Source organism: Cygnus olor, chromosome 4, assembly GCF_009769625.2.
Source record: "Cygnus olor isolate bCygOlo1 chromosome 4, bCygOlo1.pri.v2, whole genome shotgun sequence".
Classification (NCBI taxonomy): domain Eukaryota; kingdom Metazoa; phylum Chordata; class Aves; order Anseriformes; family Anatidae; genus Cygnus; species Cygnus olor.
The window spans coordinates 33442143-33465830 of NC_049172.1; the positions used below are offsets into that span (position 1 = coordinate 33442143).

The 23688-nt window shown below is 35.8% G+C and overlaps 1 protein-coding gene across 6 annotated transcripts in view; it reads left to right on the plus strand.

Annotated features, from left to right (window-relative positions):
* The window catches only part of LRBA (LPS responsive beige-like anchor protein), a 396366-nt gene that overhangs the window by 109639 nt on the left and 263039 nt on the right, over positions 1-23688 (plus strand). For all 6 annotated transcript variants that reach the window (XM_040554872.1, XM_040554875.1, XM_040554874.1 and 3 more), the window contains one exon: positions 15018-15082. In XM_040554872.1, the coding sequence (XP_040410806.1) occupies positions 15018-15082 (65 nt within the window). The remainder of the gene's footprint in view (positions 1-15017; positions 15083-23688) is intronic.

The window sequence follows — 23688 nt, forward strand, 5'->3', positions numbered from 1 at the left end:
TCTAAAGGGCTATATCGGTATGATACCGTGGCAGCTGAAATCAACAGAAGCACAAAAAGTCTAACAATATCTTGGTTTAGTTATTAAGAGAATAAATGGTGTTTGAATGTTTGTGACCCACCATTTAGGTGATGACATTTTAATGAAGATGATATTTTTCCATCTAATTACTTTGTGTTCTAATAGCTGAAAATTAGTTTAAAGGGATCTAATAATCCTTTATACTCATGATCTGAAAAATGTATTTATTTTGGTACAGAAAGCAGATTCTGTAGGAAATTTTGCAGCCAAATGACTTTATATTGATTTTAATACATGTTTTAATTTCACTTTAAGGCCACTTAGAATCTATAGCAGTTAATCTAGTTCTTTGAAGCAGCATGGCTTTATCTTTGTGTCTTTTTCTTATTAAAGATTACAGTCTGGATAGTATAATTCTGGTAAGAATGAATGATGAATGCAGCTATATTTGTGTAAAAACAAACAAACCCTAACCTTGAGTAATAAATTGATTTTGTGATAAAATTCTTAGAAACATAACTTTATTAGGCAAATAGAAAGGATTAACGCCGTGACAAATAAAAAGTAGAAAAAAGGACTTCCTAAAGTCTAAATGGATAAGTTCAGGAGAAGGTGCTCTATGAGTCGTGCCCATAGGTGTCCATAGGTGTTTGCGTTTTGTTAACTTTCTGTAGTGCACTGAGGTGCACAAAAAAATTCATTACCCACAGGTGTGTTGTGGCTAAACAAGTTGTATGTTTATTAGCTTGTGTTATTCTGAAGAATTTGAACATTTAAACAATATCTGCTAGCCTAGCCTTCTGTAGAGATGAGCTAGCTGTGGAAGGAAGCAAGAGTATTCAAAGTCATAGAATCATATCATAGAATGGTTTGGGTTGGAAGGGACGTGAAAGATGAGCCAGTTCCAACCCCCTGCCATGGACAGGGATGCCACCCACTAGATGAGGTTGCCCAGGGCCTCATATAACCTGGCCTTGAACACCCTCCAGGGATGGGGCATCCACAGCTTCTCTGGGCAACCTGTTCCAGTGCCTCAGATGAGTGAAGAATTTCCTCCTAACTTCTAATCTAAATCTCCCCTCTTTTAGTTTAAAACCATTTCCCCTTGTCCCGTCATTATCTGACCGAGCAAAAAGTTGCTCTCCATCTTTTTTTATAAGCCCCCTTTAAGTACTGAAGGGCTTCCATGAGGTCTCCCCAGAGAGAGCCTTTTCTTCTCCAGGCTGAACAGCCCCAGCTCTCTCAGCCTTTCTTCATAGGAGAAGTGCTCCAGCCCTCTCATCATCCTTGTGGCCCTCCTCTGTACCCACTTGAACAGCTCCACATCCTTCTTGTGCTGGGGGCCCCAGACCTGGACACAGCACTCCAGGTGGGGCCTACCAAGGGCAGAGCAGACGAGCACAATCACTTCCCTCTTCCCTGCTGGCTTACTCCTCTGGTAATGCAGCCCAGGATGCAGTTGGCCTTCTGGGCTGCAAGCACACACTGCTGGCTCATGTCAAGCATTTGTCCACCAGAACCCACGAGTCCTTCTCTGCAGGGCTGCTCTCAATGAGTTCTCCCAGTCTGCCCTCATGTCTGGGATTGCCCTGACCTAGTTGCAGCACCTTGCACTTTGACTTGCTGGACATCATTAGGTTCACATGGGTCCATTTCTCAAGCTTGTCCAGGTCCCTCTAAATGGCTTCCCTTCCTTCTGTTGTATTGACTGCACCAATCAGCTTGGTGTCATCTGCAAACTTGCTGAGGGTGCATTCGATCCCATTATCTATGTCATTGATGAAGATATTAAAAAGTACCAGTCCCAAGACAGACCCCTCAGTCATCTTATTCTGCTATTGATTATCTAGATTCTGAAGCTGCCTCAGATCTACTTCATACCAAGTGGAGCTAGGCGTATTATAAAGCATGTTATTAGTTGTTATGCAGGTTGAAGTAGGAACATTCCTAATGCAATTTCGTAACAAATGTTGCATGGCCAGTGTAATTGGCATACAAAATGGAAGATTCTTATTCTATCTTTATGATGCTATTGTATGGAAGGTATTAGGAAATGTCTGTTGAGCTTTATGTACAGTCTACTTCAGGATATTTTCAGCCAAGTGATTTTGTATTGGAAACTATTTCATTTTCAAAAAACTCTTTGTTATTTACCCTTTTCAGTGTGTATTTTTATCTACAATCACTTTGTTTTGCAGGATAGAGACTGATCAAAGCTAGGTAGAGTGGAAGATGGATCCCACAGAGTAGCCAGTGACCACGCTATCAGTGCTGTCCTCCCGTAGAAAAGACTTGCACTTTAATTAATATTTCAAGTAATCGTTGTTGTTATCATCAAGCAGAACAGTCAGTCAGAGGAAAAATTTGAACAGAAACTCCCAAAGAAGTTGATAGTCCGAAAGCTTAAGGGCATTCACCTGGCAACGTGGAATATTCCAGTTTAGAAAGAAATTAAACTCTTTCAGTCTGTAAAATCAACGTTGTGATTCATCTGCTTTGTCCTCAGTTATAGTTTCCACCTTTGGTTATGATTTATGAAGACATTCTGTTCTTCTCTGTAAGGTGTTGGGGATAAAGCTGAGGGTTTCTGCATTCTTCTGCGTTACAAGGTGTACTTGATATCAACACAGCTGTGTGGTGAATGGTCAGTCACAGCTTTAGCTGTGGAATCTAGACTCCTTAAGCATAGTCCTTTGGCGCTTGGATTTTACATACTGTCCTGTCAGTAAGTTTTCTTTTAGCAAAACAAAGTTAAAATAGCAATCTGCCTAGATCCCTTGGATTCTCTGTTATGCTTTGTGTATCTGTGTATTTGTAAACACAGTATAGCTTCTTTCTTTCCTGAGTTCTCATAAAATCATTCTGAACAAATTTCCTACATCTCTGAGGATCTCACTTTGGGTGCTGAACTTTCATAGTTGGTATATATCATTGAGCAGGGTACTTCGAATGATTACAAAAGGATTACATATGCTAAGGGTATTTTGCTGCTTGCTTCATTGAACTGTGTTATATGTTTTAAATGTTTGAAACTGGATGCCAGCTTGGTACATAACTGTCTGAAGTGCAATTTTGATAAGATTTAAATAAATAGAAACAGCTGGAAATCCTTTCCTTTGAACTGGAGTATGTTGAAATTACATTTGGAATTAACTATGGATATTTTTTTTCTGATGTAAGTGCTGCATAGACTTAGAATCCCCAGGAAAAAAGGTTATTGTAATATATTCTGTGTGAAACTCCAGGTTAATGCATTTTTTTTCTCTTGGAACTTCACTCCTACTTCAATTTCCCATTGTTTTCTTAATTGTTTGAAACATGCATTGCTTATAATTCCCTGCAATATTTAACCTATCTGATTCAATGAAATTGCTTGAAGAGCCATTCTAACCTGTTTAAATAGGAATTTCAGACAAGGAATTTTTCATAATAATCACTAAACTTTGCACTTCTTGGATCCCACATTAGTTTGCTACACTTAAGGTATGTTCAAACTGTGTCTTTATTCTTAGCTGTAGTTGCTGGTTTCAGGAATAATATGTTTTGTTAGCTCTTAGTATGGCTTACAGGACTCTAAAACTGCTGTGTCCATCACTGCCAAGTTTTTTTTTTTTTTTAAATAAACTAATAGAGGGAATGGTTTCTTTCATAAGTCTGTGAAGTGGGTGTATATTGACAGTTTGCTTAGTAATAGAAATCAAAGAAGTGTATAATTTAAACTAGGCTGTTGCTTTAAGTATGGAAAAAGATTAGAATGTATTGGGAATGATTTGCCAATACTGTATGAATAGTAAGTGGCATATTTTTGACTTGATGCAATAAGCACTTTTTAGTTGTATCCCGACAAGTAGTGGTCACAGTAGTTAAAATGCACAAGATACTGCTTTGGCTTTATCTCCTTATATCTTTCCATAATTCTTAGTCTAGGAGGTGCTTTAAAGGTTTTCTCACTCCCCAATTTAGGGATGGAATATATGATGTGGAATTTCAAGGCGAGCAAAATCTATGATGTGTTACATTTAGTATGTGGAAAACAGAACAGTATATGATTTTTGTCATACTTTTATTAAATGGGATACATGTTTGTGCATATTAGATATAAATAATCATGAAAGCAATAGAAATGGCTTCCTAATAAAAACTCATTTTCTGTAGACCTACTTATGACCCATTTGGAAAATGCCCTATGTAATTTTCAGCAACTTTACTTTGAAGTACTTAACAAAAGCAGGCTATGAGACTGAGAAGGTAAGTGTGAAAGAACTGTTGTTTTTTTGTTCTATACTACATTGCAGTTTTTTGGAAAGTGAGTGAGTTTTGGGGTTTTGAACAAAAATAAGAAGTATATGTAAGGAAGTTGGCATGCGTGCTAAATATTCAACTGAGAAGGTGTATAGACAGGTAGAAGTGGATAGGTGTAGTAAAGCCATGATGTTTTGGTGTGGATTTACATGATGCATTATTTCTTAGGACAATACACTCGTCAGCATGACTTGCAGACTTCGGATAGAGGAAAACATAGAAGGTAGGGTTAAAAAAAGCACAAAAGCCCTCTTAGAAATAGTTTACCATACTGGAAGAGAGGGAGATGAACCTTCCTAAGGTCATCTTACTAAAATGTAAGTCTTACCATCAGTAAAGTGCTGGGGGAAAAAAAGGAATTCCACCTCTTTCCTCCCCTTCCCCCCCCCCCCCCCCCTTTTTTTTTTGTGATATATGCTTATATACATATATATGCACACTATCTTTAGTGGTTGTTCTGTAGGCTTTTCAGATGATATAGACTCTTACTGAGAAAATTTCTCTTATCAAATGAAAATTACTTGAATTTGGTCAGGAATCCAGGCTGTGGTGTTAATGGCAATTTAATGGCAAACATGTCCACTACAGCTAAAAATATTAGCCTTTAGAATTTAAAACTAGGCTGAAAGTATGATTAATGTATGTTTTTTTTCTGTTCAGGGAGGAGAGAGGATATTCTAACTTAAATTTGAATTTTGGGGGTCTGAGAGGGGAACAGGTCAGTTTCATCTCCCCAAATGTACACTGCTGCAGATGTTCAAAAGTAAGGGAACATAATTTAGCTACAGAAGCAAGACTTTTCTGAAGAAAAAAGGCATCCTGTTGCTTCACCAGCACACTAGGACTTAAAAAAACACCACCATTTAAGGTGAGTTTTGTGCAGTGAGAGCACACCCTGTGGCTTGGCAGTCTAGTCAGAAGGATGATACCATGCTGACTTTATAACTAGATCTTTGAACAATATTCTCATGGGTGGCAAATGCAAAACAAAGTAATATCAACTGGCACTTAATTCTGTGAGCTCCCTGCTGATGGGGCTCTGCACTGAAATGGAACTCTTCCTGCCAGGAAGTCAGCCACAAAGTGTGGAGACCTCTGAAAATAAAGTGTGCCTTAATTCGACACCCTGCTGTTTTACAGCTAGTCTGTTTAATTTGAGACTATGGAAAGAGGTTTAGTGGAGGGGAGGGGGGTGGGATTATGGAAAGTTCAGAGGGTGGCAATGCTCGTCTCTGACTTCATAGTAATTACACGTGCGTGAACATTTTTGTTCATGTTAACAAACCAAATCATTTCTCTCCGTTGTCTGCAAGCAAAACTGTTTCAGAAACATCTGGAGAGTGGTGGTGTTTGCTGAGAGTTATGGCAGTAGGAACTTTGCATAGTGGTGATGTTCAGTTGTAGACTAAGCTTTAGACTTATTTACAACTTCTGTGCCTTCTGTGCCAAAGTCTGTGCCTTTTTATGTTTCTCTGCAATTGGAAAAATATCTGTCTCATCAAATATGTTGATGATTAACTAATCTTTCTATAAATATCTTAAGAAAACTCGTTCAAGTGAAAAATCTTATTTTGGATAATGCAGCCATGAATATGATGGAGGTGCATGTCTGTTAGGTGTTAGGTCCTAGTTCTGAGTCAAATTTGATTCAGAAGAATCAAATGGATTTTCCAGTGCCTTCTAACAATTTCCTTATGGACATTTATTTTTATTTCTACCTAAATATAAGTGGTGTGGTACTTTTTCATTTTGGAGAACTTACTTGGTAAGCGCACAGGAAAATTTGTAGTGAAAGGAGCAGAAAATTGTTTATCGTGTATTCTTTTTTTCCTAAATCTTTTCTGAAAATGTCTGCATTAGGATGTTTTAATGATGAAGGACAGGTTTGGAGATCCTGTCTTTTGAGAAAGGAAGTGGGAGTGGTTTATCAAGTTTGGTTTCATTCCCTCAAAGTTTGCTTGCATTCATGATAAGGTTTTAAGTTGAAACTAAGCTACATCTGGGGAAAAGGTTAATATTAAAGGGCTTTCAGTTCCAAAATAGCATTCACCATATATGCTATTGAGTTTTTTTAGTGGTTAAATTTATTTAGATAAAGCATATAAGACATTGAGCAGGAAGGTTGCTGCTCTTTGGTGATGATGATGAATGTTGCTATCAGTGGGATCAGTCTGTCACTAGTAGCACAACTGTGCAGCAGTAAGTATATTGTGATTTTCGTGTCTTCATGACTAGTAGTCTACTTTGGGCAACAAATTTTTTTTCCTTGCAGTGGTTTTGCCAAATCTCAGGAATGAACATTACAGTCAAACAATAAGCACTGATCAAGAGGCAGTTGCCTTATACTCTTGCCATTCTGTGATTTGTTTTCCTTTCACCATTAAAAGACGCTAGTACTGCAGCTCGATTGTTCACATCTCTTCCTTTTGTCTGTCTCATGTTGTCCCTTTTCCTTACTTCTGTTTTTCTGACTCATTTCATTTGACTTATAGTTTCTTGCTTTCCATTTCTGCATATTTGCAGAGCTGCTTTTTTACTTTTTCTCGATTAATGTTTAAGATCTCTGTTGTAGTTCTTCCCGAAGCTACTGCGTTTCATCTCTACATTGAAAATAGCTGATGGTTACAGAACCTGAAGAGGAAACTGCAGTGGAAAAGGTTTGCTGCTAGATGAACTCAAACCTGACCCCTGATGTCGTTTCATGAGGAGTCATGGCAACAGCCTGCTAGTGGGAGAGAGAAAGGGGAGAGGCTGCCCAGGCAAATTGCTTCCTCCATCAGAAATGTGGACCTGAAATCAGTGATCCACTCACTCGTTTCTTTCCCATTCTACAGTTTGTTGCTGTAGTGGGAATGTAGAGGAGCTGGAGTTTAACATAGACTTCTCTCTCTCATGTCAGTGCAACGTTGGTTCTAGGGATTTAATTTTACACATCAAGTCGCAATTTAGATTGCTACAAATGGCACGTAATAAATGTTTTTCATGTACATGCTCATAGTTTTTTCCACAGATATAAAAATGAAATTTGTGAGTTCTGGTGATATGCAGATTCTATGCTGTGATAGTTATTACTGGTAGCATTCTATTTATTCTGACAGTTATAGTTTCATAATTTTTAATGAACTTTAATTTTTTTAAAAACATTATTAAAATCCTGCTTTAAGAATATTTAGTATCGCCTTAAATTATGGTAACTGCAACTTGTGCCAAAATTTTATGGCTGTATCTAAAAGTATATACTGTAGTATCTTATGTAGTGTAACTTTCATAATACATAGCTTTCAGGATGGATGCTGCAGTTTGTAGAGAAGACAGCAGTTGACACTTCAAATATAATCTCATTGCATAGAAGGCATTGTCTGACATGCTGACAGTTTTAGTATTTCAATGAAGAATGTAGCATGTCAGTATGCAAACTAATCCAGTTCTGTGTGCATATAATTTATTTTCAGAATCTATAAAAAATTACTGTGACTCAGACTCAAACTTCTAAGTCTTGAAATTAAACTCACATTATGAGGTAATTTTAGGCATTTACCACTAACAACATAATACCGGTTTATAGGAAGTTCTGTTTACATGGAATATCCCAAATGGTTAAACAGCAGGGGAGTCTTCTGCTTTTAGTTAAAAAAAAAAAAAAAAAAAAAAAAAAAAAAAAAAAAAAAAAACTGCTGTTTCTCTATGGATTATTTACTGCTTGTTTAATTCTTAATGTAGTGTGCTGTGGAATTGAGCATGCAAAAGTCAGCAAAGAGTTCTGTTTTCTGCGTCTAAGGTTATTACTTGCTGTACAATAATAAAGGAACTATTTTATTGGGTTAGTTGTAATTAACTTCAGCACTAGGCCTTGATATAAATCATTCCTAATCTGTTTTCTTTACTTTTTCATTCTTTTTAACTGGTTCAACATAGTTTCTTTCTGTCATCCTTTTACATAAGGACTAGGGTTGTAATTGCTTTTTTGAATTAGGCTGTCGGAAGCTAATGTGCATGTTGATCCAAGAATTGATTAAGGAACACTAATGAATTTCATATAGCACTTTTAAAAGATTTGCAATAAATACTATGTAATAAATACTCTATAGCAGTGATCTGTTATACCATTAGAATTCAATACAGTGTTGTCACGCCATGCAGCTGGAAAAATAATTCATTAAAAAAACTTTGATTTGGTTCCACAGTTAAAATAGTAAACAATTGTGGTTATGATTTTTTTTTAAAAAAGTGTTCTAACACTTCCCTAGAGTACATTTTCTGAAAATAACTATTGTTGTTATAACCTTTGTTTCTATGTTTTATCAAAGGGAAAACACTGAAACAGCTTACTTTCGGTTTTCAGTTCTTTTGTCTTGGTGCTTGATGCCAATGGGGCCCAGTGCCTTTTTAAGTAGTTTATCAGTGCATTTGTGTACTTTTAGCATTTTCAGTTGTTAGTTACCAGTACAAGTTTGAAACAAATAAAGAATATTATGGATTCTTTTCAGTCAGTCTTGCAACAGTGATCTCACTTTTCTTGAGTTACTTGTCCTTTTCAGCTGCAGATAGTCACACAAACAATCTTAACCCAATTTAGAGTTCATTAGAAAGATTTGAGTGTATTTGGAATATTTTGCCACAACAATATTCTTGATGTTATGCATCCACTTGAGAAACTATCTCATCTAGTTAATTTTTACACAACTTTCTCCTAGAAGACTCATTAATTTTTTTTTTAATACAAAGACTTTAGCTCTGTATTGTCACTAGCTGATTTTTTTGACAAAAAACAATCCCTTTTTAATGGAATGCTGGCAGTAAATACTTTTTATTGTAACAGAGTGTGTTTGATAGTTTAAAAGTCTTATAAAAATAATTAGCTCTTTTATATAGTTCTAATGGCAGCCTTGCAAGTTTCCCCTGGAGCAGTCTCTAATGAACAGGCCTTGATTTTTTGAGTTGGGCTTTCAGATTCCCTGAGGACTTGACTTCAGACCTTGAAGGGCAGCAGCTGCCATTTGTCTTAAGACTGGAGTTGCCAAACAGACAGACCATGTACTAATAGGACACATTTGTACAGCCTGAGTATATGGAACCGTGATAGACGCATAATGATGATCATCTGTTGAGAGCTTGAAGCTGGCTAGGGTTAGAGTAACTTTTATCACTCTCATTGCAATCAGAACCTCTGTATTGATTAATCAGGTAGCTTGACTTGTTATGTTGATGCCATGTTAAAGCTTTCATAGATGATTTTTGATAAATTTTGAGAAATTCGAAGCTGTTTGGTAAGTTTTACCCTGACAAAATGTTCTGAGTTCTGGGATAGTAGTAAATGTTTTTGCAAACTACCTCTTTTCTCTGTAACTGTCAAGATTCAGCAAGAGTGATGTTATTATCTATGGAAAAGAACATGAATAGAATTACTAAAATTATTTTTGTCTCAATTTCAGATATATCTTTCATTATTGTTTTTTTCCTCACTTTTATTTGGGAATTCGGATATGACTGTAAATACTAAATGTACTAAATATGGTTGTCTCCAAATGTATTTTCTTGTTGCTCTTATGTTTAAAATGTACTACATCCTTGCAACATTTTGCTGTTTTGTACACAACTTAGTATGGGTTAATTTGTTGTTAAAATGCTGCATTGGGTTTCTAGGTAAGATTTTTCAAATGTTTTATGTTTTTTTCATTTTTTTAATGGAGTTTTGTAGATTAAAATACTTTAAGCAAACTTTCTTCAAGTTACATCTTTGCCAATATTCTGCTATTCTGCTTAACATGCAGTCTAGCTTTTTTTTAATTATGAAGAACCCAGCTGAGATATAATCTACTTTTTGCTTTATGTTCTTTATTGCTGAGTTCATTCAAGCCTGTAGTGTATGTGGTGCTGAGAGAGTGGTGACACCAAGTGCAAACACTGCTGAAAAGTTCTTGATAGTTTACTTTAGGCACTTAAAGATTAGTGTATCTCTCTATGAGCAAGTTTTTCATGCAGATTTGACCTTTAGTCTAGGATATAATATGTCTCTTAGTCATATGTTAACACGTTTTCCCACCCTGCTCCTTAGTGCGCCATTCATATTTGTCAGTACCGAAGTCATCTTTCTAATTTGTTTCATAATCAAAATAAATTATTAAAACTCCACCAGTTTTATAGGAAGCATAGATTAAGAAAGAATTTCCTTTTTGTTTTCTTGCTTACGAGTGTGCATTTCAAATATTACAGTTCTTAATTGTGCAATGTGTTAATCTTGTCAGAAAATTTTTAGAAAAGTTTTTGAGAAATTATGTATGAATATATGTGTGTATATATGTAAACGTATATAAGACAAGATTTGCAAATAGCAGCAGTAGTACCATTTGCTCATAGAAAATAAAGCCATTTTCATCTATTGGAGTTTTTTGAATGTTCTGCTCAAGGTGCATAATTATTTGTTTAGCAGTCAGACCAGTTGATGGATTGGACTCACAAATGTTTTTATAGAGCTTGAAGAACATATACAGTTGGTTAATTCTTTGAAGTATGGTTATGTTTCTTTCTTAGAAGTGTATGGGTGAGGAAGGCTATGTATATTTACCGCATACATGCAAACACTTCAAATTGCAAACCAACAAAGTTTTCTGGGTATTTGAGTGATTAGAGTTACAAAATGGCTCTATTGGGTGAGATAAGGGTTCCACCTTGCTTACTGTTTTATCTCTTTCTATGGACCCAAAGAGAGATGGTCAAGAAGAATAAAACAAAGCGAGCATGTACAACACTCCTTCATGAGTATTATTCCCCTTCCAACTCTGTTCAACTTGGGCTATTTTCTGAATTGGATGTAGTTTCTGTGTATTTACTGAATATCAGTGAATTTTCATTGCATCTACTTGTGCAGTCTTATCTTGATCCTACTGAACATTTAGGCAGCACAGCATCCTTTGGTGATAGGTTCCACTGGCTTGTAATGCAATGTGTAAAGAACTACCTCATGCATTTTTGTTCTGAAACTGGCTCCTAATACCTGCTGCTTGTAGAAAAGGCTTTTAGGCCTGTGTGGGTAAATATGATCTTAGGGGTTCTGGTAGATCAAAAGCTTGACATGAGCCAGCAGGGCACACTTGCAGCCCAGAAGGCCAACTGCATCCTGGGCTGCGTCACCAGAGGAGGAGTCACCAGCAGGCCGAGAGAGGGGATTGCCTCCCTCTGCTCTGCCCTTGGGAGGCCTCATTTGGAGCGCTGCATCCAGGTCTGGGGCCCTCAGCACAAGAAGGATGTGGGGCTGTTGGAGTGGGTCCAGAGGAGGGCCATGAAGTTAATCAGAGGGCCGGAGCACCTCTTCTGTGAAGAAAGGCTGAGAGAGCTGGGGCTGTTCAGCCTGGAGAAGAGAAGGCTCTCTCTGGGGAGATCTTATTGCAGCCCTGAAGGGGGCTTATAAAAACGAAGGGGGCTTATAAAAAAGATGGAGAGCAACTTTTTGCTTGGTCAGATGATGACAAGGCACGGGGAAATGGTTTTAAACTAAAAGAGGGGAGACTGAGATTTAGGAGGAAAATCTTCACTCCCTTCCAACCTAAACCATTCTGTGATTCTAGGATTAGTTAGGATTAATTAAAGAACAACCCAACTAACACTGTTAAATAGATTTTTTTTTTTTTAAATGGGCTCAAATGGGGCAACAGGAGGTCATAATATAAACTTTAAGGGAGATTTTTTTATCCTGAAAGGTTGGTTTTAAGACTAGTACTGTTTAATGTTTTCTTTTAATGATCTTTGTGCTCTCAGTAAGAAAGTGTTAATGAAACTTGTTGACGGTATAAAATTGGTGCTATAGGGGACTGGGGTATAGCTTTTCTTCTGTCAGAGTTGTACAGTAGCTACAGGAAATGTAATATGTTATTCCATGTAGAATTATAATTCAGATGAGACTTGAAACACCATTTCAGGAAAGGATATAGTACTTTTATTTTATCTAGAGTACTTATGCAAGTGTTTATAGATTCCATTTAGGAAGTAGGTGAAACAATAATGAGCTAAGAAATTTCCATGTCAGACATAGTATTTGAATAAAATGTAATTTCTTAATTGTCTTCTTGTAATGGTTGGTTTTCATTGTAGCTATTTGTGACAGCATTCGGTGCTTCTAGTTTTCTTTTCTGCTTCACTATTCTCGGTCTACAGTGACCAAAAACATTAAAAGTAGATTGTCTCTCAGTTACTAAACATTTATAGCCATAGGAAATGATGGTCAATTAAGTACAGCTTAGAACAGGTATGAAATTATTGACTTTGTTGATCTTCCCTTACAGTCCTTCCTTAGGAAAGTGCTGAAATGTGTTTTGTAGTTATTTAGTTGCATTAGTGGTTGAGTTTGAGGCTTTTAACGTGTTTTTTCCCTAATGCCTTTGGGAGATGGATAACTAAGATGTTGATATAATAATGCAATATGCATACTGAGTGTAATTGTTTGAGAGAGAACATACACTGTGGGGAAATATCGAAGGGATCATGAAAGATGATGACCATTAGTCTTTTCTTTCAGCTATTAAAACTAGCTTTAGGGTGTGTTCAGCTGTGATTTATGAAATTGTTTAGACTAACACCGCCTTTGATGATGTCTGATGTAGAGAAAAATGCTGAAAAGTATCATGATAAATGCCCTTTCTTTTCACTTTTGGCAACCTCCATCTTCACCAATTAAATTTTCACGTACTGTAGTGAGTTCTGTTAAAGAGCAGAGACATTACTAACAGAGCAACAGATGGGTGATGTCATAAATAGAAAAAAATATTTTGCTTTTCTTGAACTTTCACACATTTAAGCTAACAATCATTTTAATTATCGCAATGCAAAGCTAAATATTTACAACTTGATATTACATTAGAATAACCTCTTGTGAGAATTAGTTGCGTAGATTATTTTGTTTAGAATATTAGCACCTAAAAGGCTTTTTAAATAGGAATAAATGTTTCTTAAAGCTATTTCAGACAGCTTACATGGTAACCTGAAGTCATGTAGTGGTGATCATAAGGCAGCAGTAGTAGAGAACTGGAAAAAGGATGATGGGAGAAATATCAGTAAAATACATATAGCAATTAGGACCAATGCTGCTAGTAGGCTATAACCTCAAAAAATCACCACCACCACCAACAAAAACATACGTGGTAATATGTAAATGGAACCTAGCTGACATTTAGAATGTTGCTTGCCTAGTAATGCATATAAACTAGTTATATAAAAAGTAATGAAATACATTTATAATTCATGAGGAATAATACATCACAAATTCCAATTATTCTACTCTTAATTCTGACTACAAAATTGCAATATGGTGTTGCAGTTTAAAAATGATAAAAACATGTTGATCCTGGAAACGTTTCAAGCCATGGAGGATCAGTGTTACCTATGCCCTGTGTTTGAAATCTGGAAATCTTTTTTTGGGGGGAGGAGTGGAAAGGATAGGGACTGAAATCATAAAGAAACAACATTTTTCTGTTGTCTTTTGTGTATGTCTGAATAAACCTTCATGTCACTGACTGAGAGAAGTAATAGAATTTTGCAAAACTGAGTAGTGAAAAACCTGCTCTGGTGATATCTTGGCTATTAAATACTCCTAGATTTAGAAATCTGAAATTGATTTGAAGAGGTATTTGTGGTTTTGCATTTTTTTGCCTGTTTTGGAATTGACAAGGTTTTTAAAAAGAATGACCATTAGGATTATTATTTCTTACAACAAATAGTGAAAAATCAAGAAAGCTGATGTGGAACAGCATACTAAAGTATCTGTCTGCTACAGAAGCATTGCTTTCTATTTGTTTAGAAGGAAAACAAACTCAGTTAAAACTTAGGACTTTTTAAAATGAAGAGTTATATCTAGTCTGTTCTATCCAGATGCCTGTACGTTTTCTTCAAAATCTAAGGTTCACACTTTGTACCTCTGTCAATTTGCTGCTGTTGATTCAAGGATTAAAAATCTTGGTTGTGTTTATGTTGACCATTTTTTCTTTTGTGTCAGCTTTCAAAAGGGGAAGCAAGCCCCATTGATAGATCATCTGAGTTGGTTGCTTTTCAGTGTCTCTTTTGGAGGCCCGGCAAAGCCTGTACCAACCTGTTTAGGACATGTAGAATTTTGCTCTAGTTCAGGGTTCTGTTGGAGGTGAGAAATGTTCACTGCCTGTCTCTCTGCTGTTACAATTATTTCAATGTGTTTTTTTTTTGTGAAATATACTGGGTGTTAATAATGCAATATTTGGTAAACCAGATCTTTAGAGCAGAAGTGGCAGTATGTTGTTAAGAGGAGATTATAATCAGTATATATGTAATATAGTATTTAAGTTATAAGAGAAGTTTGCGTCTGAAGAATGAGTCTTACATTGATCTGAAATATTATGTTAACATTACCTAAGGCAAAGAGCATCAGTGAACCAGAGTAAGTTCAGAATTAGTGCACAACACAGAGAATGAAAAAGTCTCATTTGTGGGATGATTTTGTATTTTCTTCTCCCCTCCACAAAATATAACTGAGCGAATGATACTGTTTTGTTTCTTCTTGCTGGCGATGTTTCTTGCTTGCTTCCTAATTAGTGCACAATTAATGCTTTCCGTGTTTGTTGTTGGTGGTGTAAGATAACAGAATTGAAAAAGGAAGTGCATGACTTTGTAGTTCAAATGTTTCTTGATCATCTTTTTTAAACAAATATTTTTTTATTTGTTTTCCCTCCCAGGAGTGGCAAAACTCAATACAGAAGAATGCTGGCCTTGCCTTTATAGAGCTTGTCAATGAAGGAAGGTAAGTCGCAATATTTGATAGCAACTCTGCCTTAGTTTTTAGGAAGTTAAGTGGCTTGAAATGTTTTAAAAAAATTTTGCTTCTGCTTTTTTTCCCCCATTTTCTTTGAGTTTTTCTTTGAGTGAAATCACATTCTTTAATATTTCTGTTTAGTTCTAATACTAAGTAAGAGATTTTGCAGAATGCGAATGCTCTTTGGTTTCATTAAATATATCACTTATCAGTGTCATGGATTTTCTTTCTTCCTGTCCTTGTGCACTGGTTAACATTGAAACTATAATTTGTATTCGGCTAATCTCTTGAGGAAGGGAATTGATATTTGGAAGGCATTATAGCTAGGAAGTGTAAGATAAGCCTTTGTCTCAAAAATTAGATTCCAGTTTTCTCATTTATTTTCTATCTACTTCATAAAATAGAAAGGAAAAGGGTCCCTTTAACGTATAAAAATTCTGTTACTATTACCAATTCAGTTTAATGTTCTATCAATAACTATATATGTATATTAGTGGGACTTAAAGAAAGTGACAGAGCAGGTGATGGGGCCATGATCTTTAACTTGTAGTGAGTATTCAAAGCCATCAATATTTTCTTCGTTAGGAATTGATTGCTGGGGCAGACTAAGAGCAATATTTACTTTTTCTGAAGGATTTTTTTTAAGATGTCTTAATGAATTAGCTAAGGAGTATTATAAGAAACATCATTTTCTAAACCTAAATTCTGTTAGTGAGTAACTTAAGCTAGTAAAATCTCAATAGAAAATCAATTTTACAGCATTAAGACAGCTACTGAGTTAAAACAGAATAATTTATCACATAAATTAAAATGCTCTATAAGTATCTTTTTATCATTGTAGAACTAGGGGAAATGGCAGTTTGAGATTTGTCTTTTAAAATGTATGGATGTTCTCAGAATACATAGAAATAATGACCATTTTAATGGTTGCATTTCAGTTTATGGTGAGGGAAACACCATTGTGAGGCAGAAAAAACATTTTGCTACTAGTCTTGATCCCAAGGGCCAAGGTAAAGTAACAACGGTGTTCAGTTACAGTGCTAAGATCTAGCCTGTAGTTGTTTCCTATTATGTGAGGCTGACCTGTCTTGACCTTACTTATAAAGTGCCTGCTATAAATTTGGCCCTTGATTAATGTTTTATTAGCATAGATAACGTAGAGATCCCACACACATGTAAACCACAACGTAAGGTTCATCTGGGTAGGATGATTATCACGAACAAATCAGTTACTGAGACTGAGTTGTAAGTAGCAGTTACCTAGTAGCATGCTTGTTCAGGTCAAGCTTTCAGAGAGCATTCTATCAGTGAAGTGTTTGGAATTGGCTATTTTCTTTCAAAAACCTACAGTGCCCATCACAGACAGATGAAATCACTCCTCCACCTCCATAAACAACATCAATAACTTATAGTGTAGTCTTAGCAGAGTGGTTGTCTGAGGGACAAATGATCCCTTAAAGACTGAAAAGTGTGGTTTTGGTTAGCAGAAAATATCTAAGTAATTGTTACTTCATTTTTTCATGACTCATAGCAGAGTTGTTTTTTTTAAAAAGTGGGAACATAACTTTCATTATGGGGAAGAAGAGAATGGATTCATTTCTTTAAAATGTCTCCTTTTATCTAGCTCCATTTTCCAACATTGCTGTTTATAGGAGCCATTAATGTTATTGCTGAATTGGTCATTGCAGTACTTTGTGGCTTTTCAGCATTCACTAAAACGAAACTATTATCCTTCTTACAACATGAACTATATTCCAGAACTACTCTTTTCTTCTCTTTATACAGGTTGCACATTATTTTTCCTGCACGTATCTTAACATTATACTAAAGCATTTCAGGCTGTGTATTTTTATTGCTTTTGTTATTGTTTGATGTGTTTTTGCCATAACATTGTAATCTTAAGAACTCTTAAAGCTGAAACCTTTTAATTATAACTTAAAAAATGGAAATAGCTGAAGGACTTTCAGGCTTTTCACTGCACAATTGTATAATAGTTGAATTTTTAAATTGTCTCCTATAAGTACTCAATAAAAGATGACAAGGTGGTTGTACAAAGGGCAGAACTGGTTTCAGCAAGTAAGGATGTCTGTGGGGTACCACGAGACATGGAGTGTTAGAATAAATAAAATAAAATTAGGGACTATAAGAGGTGCCTGGAATTTGAGGAGTCATAAAATTGCTGTAGTCTGCTTTCTTGGTGGAAAAAGTCTTAGTCATCTTAGTCATCAACTTTGGTAGAGCATTTTTTTTAATTCCCCATGTTTATTACTCGTTTTTGAACTAGTTTTAAAGATATCAGTGGATATTCCAGTTTGAAGTGTGTCCTCCTGTTTTTCTTTCTCAAGCAAATAAGACATCTGAAAATGTTTCTGAACTTGAAAGAGCTCTAGAAGAGGAGATCTAATTCTCTTCTTTTATTTGCCTTCAAATGTGTTTTTTACTCTTACATGAAAGGTATGAATGTACCACTCTCGCTCTCACCAATTGAAAGTTTTATGTTTAGACTTACCATGTTTTTGCTAGGATTCCCTGGGCAGAAATTTGTGCAGAAAATCTGCCTTTGGGACTTGTAAGATCTACAGTGTATGTGCTGCAGTCAGAATGTGCTGGGCTGAATTTCAGCACGTTCACAAGTAACTAATGTGTAACATACCTACCTAGTTGCTTCCAGGCTTTCCAAATGCATCGTGTCCACTGTACGCGTATAGCAGAATTGATTTGTTTGTGCCCAGAGAAATTTTGGATCTTTGGAACTGAAGAAAATCTCTAGACAGTGGACTAGTATGTGAAGATACAGAACAGTAAACCTACCTAAATCCGAAATACACAACTGAAGCCTTTTGAAGGCCAGGATACATAGTTTAAAAATAAACAAAAAAAAGAAACCTGCAGAAATGCAGGAAGGTGCATAATGTAAGTGAAAAGCAAAACGAAGAGGTATTGGAAAATAATCTTTCTGTGCATGGAAAGAAATATATATTTCAAAACATTGCTACACTAAATAGTAATCTGTTTTTAATAAAAGTGAATAAGCATTATTCCATAATACTGTGTCTGGGACCACTGTTGCTGTTCTTTGAAAACTTGTTAAAAAGATGCCCGTATCCATTGTTTCCCTTTGTACTGAGCCATGTGTGCAGCAGAAGTATAGATTGTCAAACATTTTCCTTAGTCTGTTGAACTTCTGTCAGTCTAGATTTCAGTCTTTGTGCTTACGTTTCACCTTTGTGTCCTGCCTTTTGGGAGAGTCTGTTTTTGAGCCTCAATCCAAGACCTGACTGATGAGAGAATTTGTTCACTGGAACCATCCTTTAGGTGCAATTGGTTCAGCTCTTGTAGCCAGTCCTCTGCCGAGGAGACTACCAAGGTGTCCAGGCAGATTCTTTTCTTTCACCCTGAAACTAATTATCTTTCCTACTTATGCAGGAGATGGTCAAGCTCTTATTTCTGTACTGGAAAACAACAAGAACAAACACTTTGTTTTACTTCCTTGTGTTTATGTATAACTGTCTGTTTGGTTAGATTCTTATTTCCTCTACTTGACTAGTTAGCAAACAACTCCTTTGCTCTGTGAAGGTTAAAACTCTCCTGTCACTCTGATTCATTAGCACACTTAAGTGTGAAACATCTCTTATGCTAGACCTTATTTTCTGTATCAGTCAGTGCACTAACAAATGTACTTGTGCTTGAGACTAGGCATGACAGTTATTATCCCCTTTGGGGTGATAATGGGTTTGGCATGGCAGGGGTTGAGGGATCAGTCTCCTAAGCATGCTGCAGCAATTACTCTTTCAGATTTTCAGTTGAAGAGACTCTGGGACATGATTAGTTTTAATTTTTGCAAGCACAGTTTTCTTGGTCATCCAAAGAATGAAGTGCTGTGTTCTACACATGTTTATATATCTGTAAATGAATATTCAGGCAACATTTGCTTTAAAAAACTGTCACATAAAGTTTAATGGAAAGCTAATCTCATTAAGTGAACAGAATATACGTATTATTTGCTCCCTTTTGTCATCCCCCTTTCAATTCCTTAACCAAACCAAAACAAAGAAGTCTGAGGATTTGAGAGTATATCCAGGAGAAACAGCACTAATGAAGCTTCTGTTTCAGTAGCTTTTTCACATGGCTAGATTCTCTGCTGTCTAATGAGGAATGAAATTGCTTAAAAAAATCTCTGTATCAGAAGATTCTCATCCAATATTGGATGTTTGGATTTTTTTTTTTTTTCCCAAGGATGCTTACAAGGGTTTTTGGCCCCTTGCTGGATATAAAACTAGTATTTTTTGAGAAATTCCAACCTTCTATTAAAAAAAAAATTGTTGGAATTATGCAAAGAATTCAGAAGTTACTGGGAGAAGCAAGAGGGCAGGCAGCATACAAACCCAATACCCTTAGAAAGTAAAAATTCCACCAACCAGCCAAAAAAAGCCCCAGACTTCCCCAGAAATAACCAGATGTAACCAGTGGTATTCTCCCAATACATAACATCTAGTAGTTTAAAATCTGGAATGCTGTAATCATCTGTATTTCCATAGCACTTTTTATAGAAGTACTATGAAAATTTTGACGTCACCTGCCATTCATTCTCTTAAATTGCAGATACTGCGTTTTACTGGTCATAGATGATATTTTTTTTAATACCGAAATAGTTGGCAATCAGAAGAGTTGTCCAATTGCTTACATGCTTTCCTAACGGAAAACGGGACGGATGCAGGCTGCCCCATTCAATTGTCTTCCACTCGCAGTAGTGCGGTCACTCTCAAGGAATGAGTGTTAGAGAATGTGTTGCCATAGGAGCAACTACTGTGATGGAAAATAGTTAGAAAAATATAGCTATTAATGAAAAAATGGATGATAACTGACACACTTATGCTTTGTGCATAATTGACCAAAAAAGGCTCAAGAAAAAATGATAAATGCAGTCACGTCCAAAGTAGAATTGATTACTGCCAGTCTGCTCCTCTTATTGCAGCCTCTCTGTCCTGAGCTTCTGATAACACAGAATCTGCACCTTAGTCTTGATTTGTAGGAGGGGAAAAAGCATTTTCCACATTTCCTTGCTTTTTATTTTTAGCAACCCCTTCTGGTTAAGTGGTACGTTTTGTGAAAGGGATTTTCAGTGATCTATGTTCTGAGTTTTTATGCTATTGTTTTGGTTTCAGAGCAGAAGCAGCTTTTTTAATGTGTGAATTTGAACCACAGAAGATTGTTAGTCTAGACTTTAAACAACGTTTTAAATGTGCTTAAAATTAGAAATTGTAGCCTGGATGTGTTTCAGAGATGGATAAATGATTTGAGGTGGGGCTCTTGACGCTACATGACTATTTTGTGCATGTGCGCACTACGGTATTTTGTGACATACAAAACCATTCTTAAAACAGTTTATTTTACTGAGTTTTGTTTGATCATCTGTGCATGGATTTAAATTGCATCTTTTTATATAACTGGAAACATATGAGCTTTGCTGCAACTTAATGAGCAGGCAGAAGCTTTTTGGGGAAAACAGTTCTAATGATTAAAAATTAATGCAAGCTTTTATTATTGGAGATGCTAGTAATTGTGGAGCACATGTATGTGACAAAGGTAGGTTTAGCGTTGGGGAATATGTCATGAATTTGTTCTATACAAAAGCAAAATCATAAAATGCTTTTGAGGGCCTGGGAATTCTTAAATGTTTTTTTTTATGTAGAGTGTTTTAGTAACATCTGCTTTTAAAAAATAAGTTGATATAACAGTAACAAGAAGGTATTTATACTGCACTCTGTGAGCATATGGGGATTGTACTATTACTCTGATCTAAAATTTTCAGAAATCATCTGTCATGCTACCAAGCAGAACATGAACACAACCTCAGAAGAATTTTCACTTGGTTCTTACGTGTTCTGAGTGGCTATCCTAGATAAAAAAAAAAAAAAAATGAGATTAATGTGTCCCCTCCTTGCTGTTCTTTCTGAGTGCTATTAAGGTTTATCCTATTGCATGTCCAAGACAGTTTTTTTGGTGTCTCTTCACTGTTTATTTTCTCTCATATTTTGAGGGGGGTAAATGTGTTCAAACTATGGGCTTGTCTGCAATTTTTGATGATGGAATTGGGTATCTGTAAAGTATCTGTGTTCAACAAAGCAATTGTAAAACTTCCTTGCAGCAGTAATTCCAACGTTTAACACGTTGAGCAGTCAGATCCCATAAAAGGCTGTGTATCCACATATATTGTATCTCCTTTTGAAGAAAGAATCTCTTATGTGCTAGGTTTATGAGGAGTGCAAGTAGGAAAGCTTACTGTTATCCTTTCTCAGTTATCTCCAAGTTCTCTGTTATGGTAATATCTGAGTGACTTATGCCTAAACAGCTGTTGTAAATGTCACCTATAACGCCTTTGCTGTATTTTGAGTAAAATTGATAATTGTTGGACATCAGCAATACTAACCCAGGATTTAACCGTCTCTTTTTCTTTTCTTACACACATTTTTCTGTTATTTTTTTTTTTCGCTTGCACTGTCTCCTTTTTGCTTGTTCTAAGAAGGCTGACTTTTTACTTGACCATCTAACCATTCAGCAGCCAGAAATCAGAGTAAAAAGACTTCTTGCTTTGTCTCTCATAGTTTTTTCATCCAGTGTAACAATAAAAATCAGAATGTCTCATCTGTTTGCCTGGAACTCCATCTCTCACTGGTGTTAGCACTTCATTCCTGACCCAGCAAAGTATGCAAGTATATATTTAACTTTCCGCATGGGATCTGCCCCATTGCTTGTTTTTACTAGACTGTTCGTCTTCTCAAAGTTCATCACATGATTAAATGCTTTGGTCCAGAAACCAAGTGCTTAAGCAGAGGAAGAAGAGTCTCTGTGAGACCTGGAATCTGGTGTGCACTGAAAGCAGAGGAGTATGTCTGGTATTCAGTGTCATTACCTGTAGGTATTATGGTGAAAATATTACAGAACATGTATGTCCATCCACGCTCCAAACACACCTCTTCTCATGTTAATGATCAGAAAAATGGCGATTCAATAACTTTACTGTAAATAAAGCCAAATCAAATGGTGGTCTAACAAGGTGGAGTGTAAATCACCGCATTCAACAGCATTTCAGTGTTTAATAACAAAAACAAAATAAAAATAAAAATTAAAAAAAATAAACGTAAAGATAAAAATAAATGTGAGATAGTGGTATAAGAAGGCAAACATGGCCCATGGGTATGCATACAGAGATTATGGAACCTAAGTAAGAAGGAAATTACTAGACTGCAGTTTTATTTTCAGCTTGGGTGTGCATACTATGCTGGAGATGGCAGGAAATTCAATTGATTTGATTAATCAAAGAAATGAAAATATATTCTTTTGGTATGAAAAAAGTATTTATAAAGAGAAGTTTTGGATGGACTTTTTATTTAGCAGGAAGATAGCTAATGTAATCTAGTTTTTTGGAAGAAAAAAACAGGAGGGAAGCATACAAGAAATAATGGGTTATTAGTATTATTTTTTAATACTGACAGCAGTTACCTTGTTAGAAAACTTATTTATAGGAGAAAGATGTGTAAAATCTCTTCAAATCTTATAAAATAGAAATGAAATTAGTTAGCGGAAAACATGCATGATTAATTTCATGTAGAAGGCCAGAGTAGATAACAGATAGGATTGTTATGACGCTTTTCAATTCATGAAATGTAATTAATGTGTTAATAAGATATAATTTTCTAAACGCTTCTTCTTTAGAGGAAAGCATTTGTTTCACAAAGTTACCTGATGTAGTTAATACAGTTTATAGCCACTCACATATATACAAAACATGTTTTATGTAGTTTGGAGTAGAACTAATATTCTTGCAAGAGTGATATTTTTGTCCTTGCCTCAGTAGTGGTCTACTCAGTTGGAAAAAGTTGTATCTGTTGCAGGCAGTGGGCTGCACATAGCAAATTTCTGTTTGATGTTTTGTTTGCCTCAAATGAAAAGCAGCAGCAGCCAAGGTTTCTCAAAATTTCTGTTTAGAAATGGATGATTAAAACTTTTGTTTTACACAGAGGCGTACTCTGTTATAGAGATGCTGAAAGCTTGTGTTTGCCTTTCATTTTTAACGGTGGCTATGGACTCATCTGCTATATCAGGCCACCATTATACTTATGTACAGGTACATACTGCGTTGGCTAAGTTTGACCTTTGAAGAGGTAAATGCAAAACAGTAATATGTGATGTGCAGTGTATGTGGATGCTGTTCTCAAGAACATCTAAGCTGACCTAGATAGTGATACAACTTGAATTATTACTAAAATTATATAAACTACATTAGAATAACTTTAATCTAAGATTATGCAGCATTTGGAAAACGTGACTGAAAAGTAAGATTGCAATTTTAAGTTAATATAAATAACGAACACACTTGCATATGATATAAACCAGCAAATTATGTCTTACATATTTCATTTGTATTAGTAAAAAACATTTATCTTCACCTCTTGAACTTTACTTACTGAATTTGGCAATTTGTGATAAAGGAAGTTGATACCTAATAATATGAAGCTGTTTTTTCTGTAGTTTTTAACCTTAAGAATTTTGGCAACTGAAATGGGAAGTTCAGCTAGGAATTATCTGCAAAA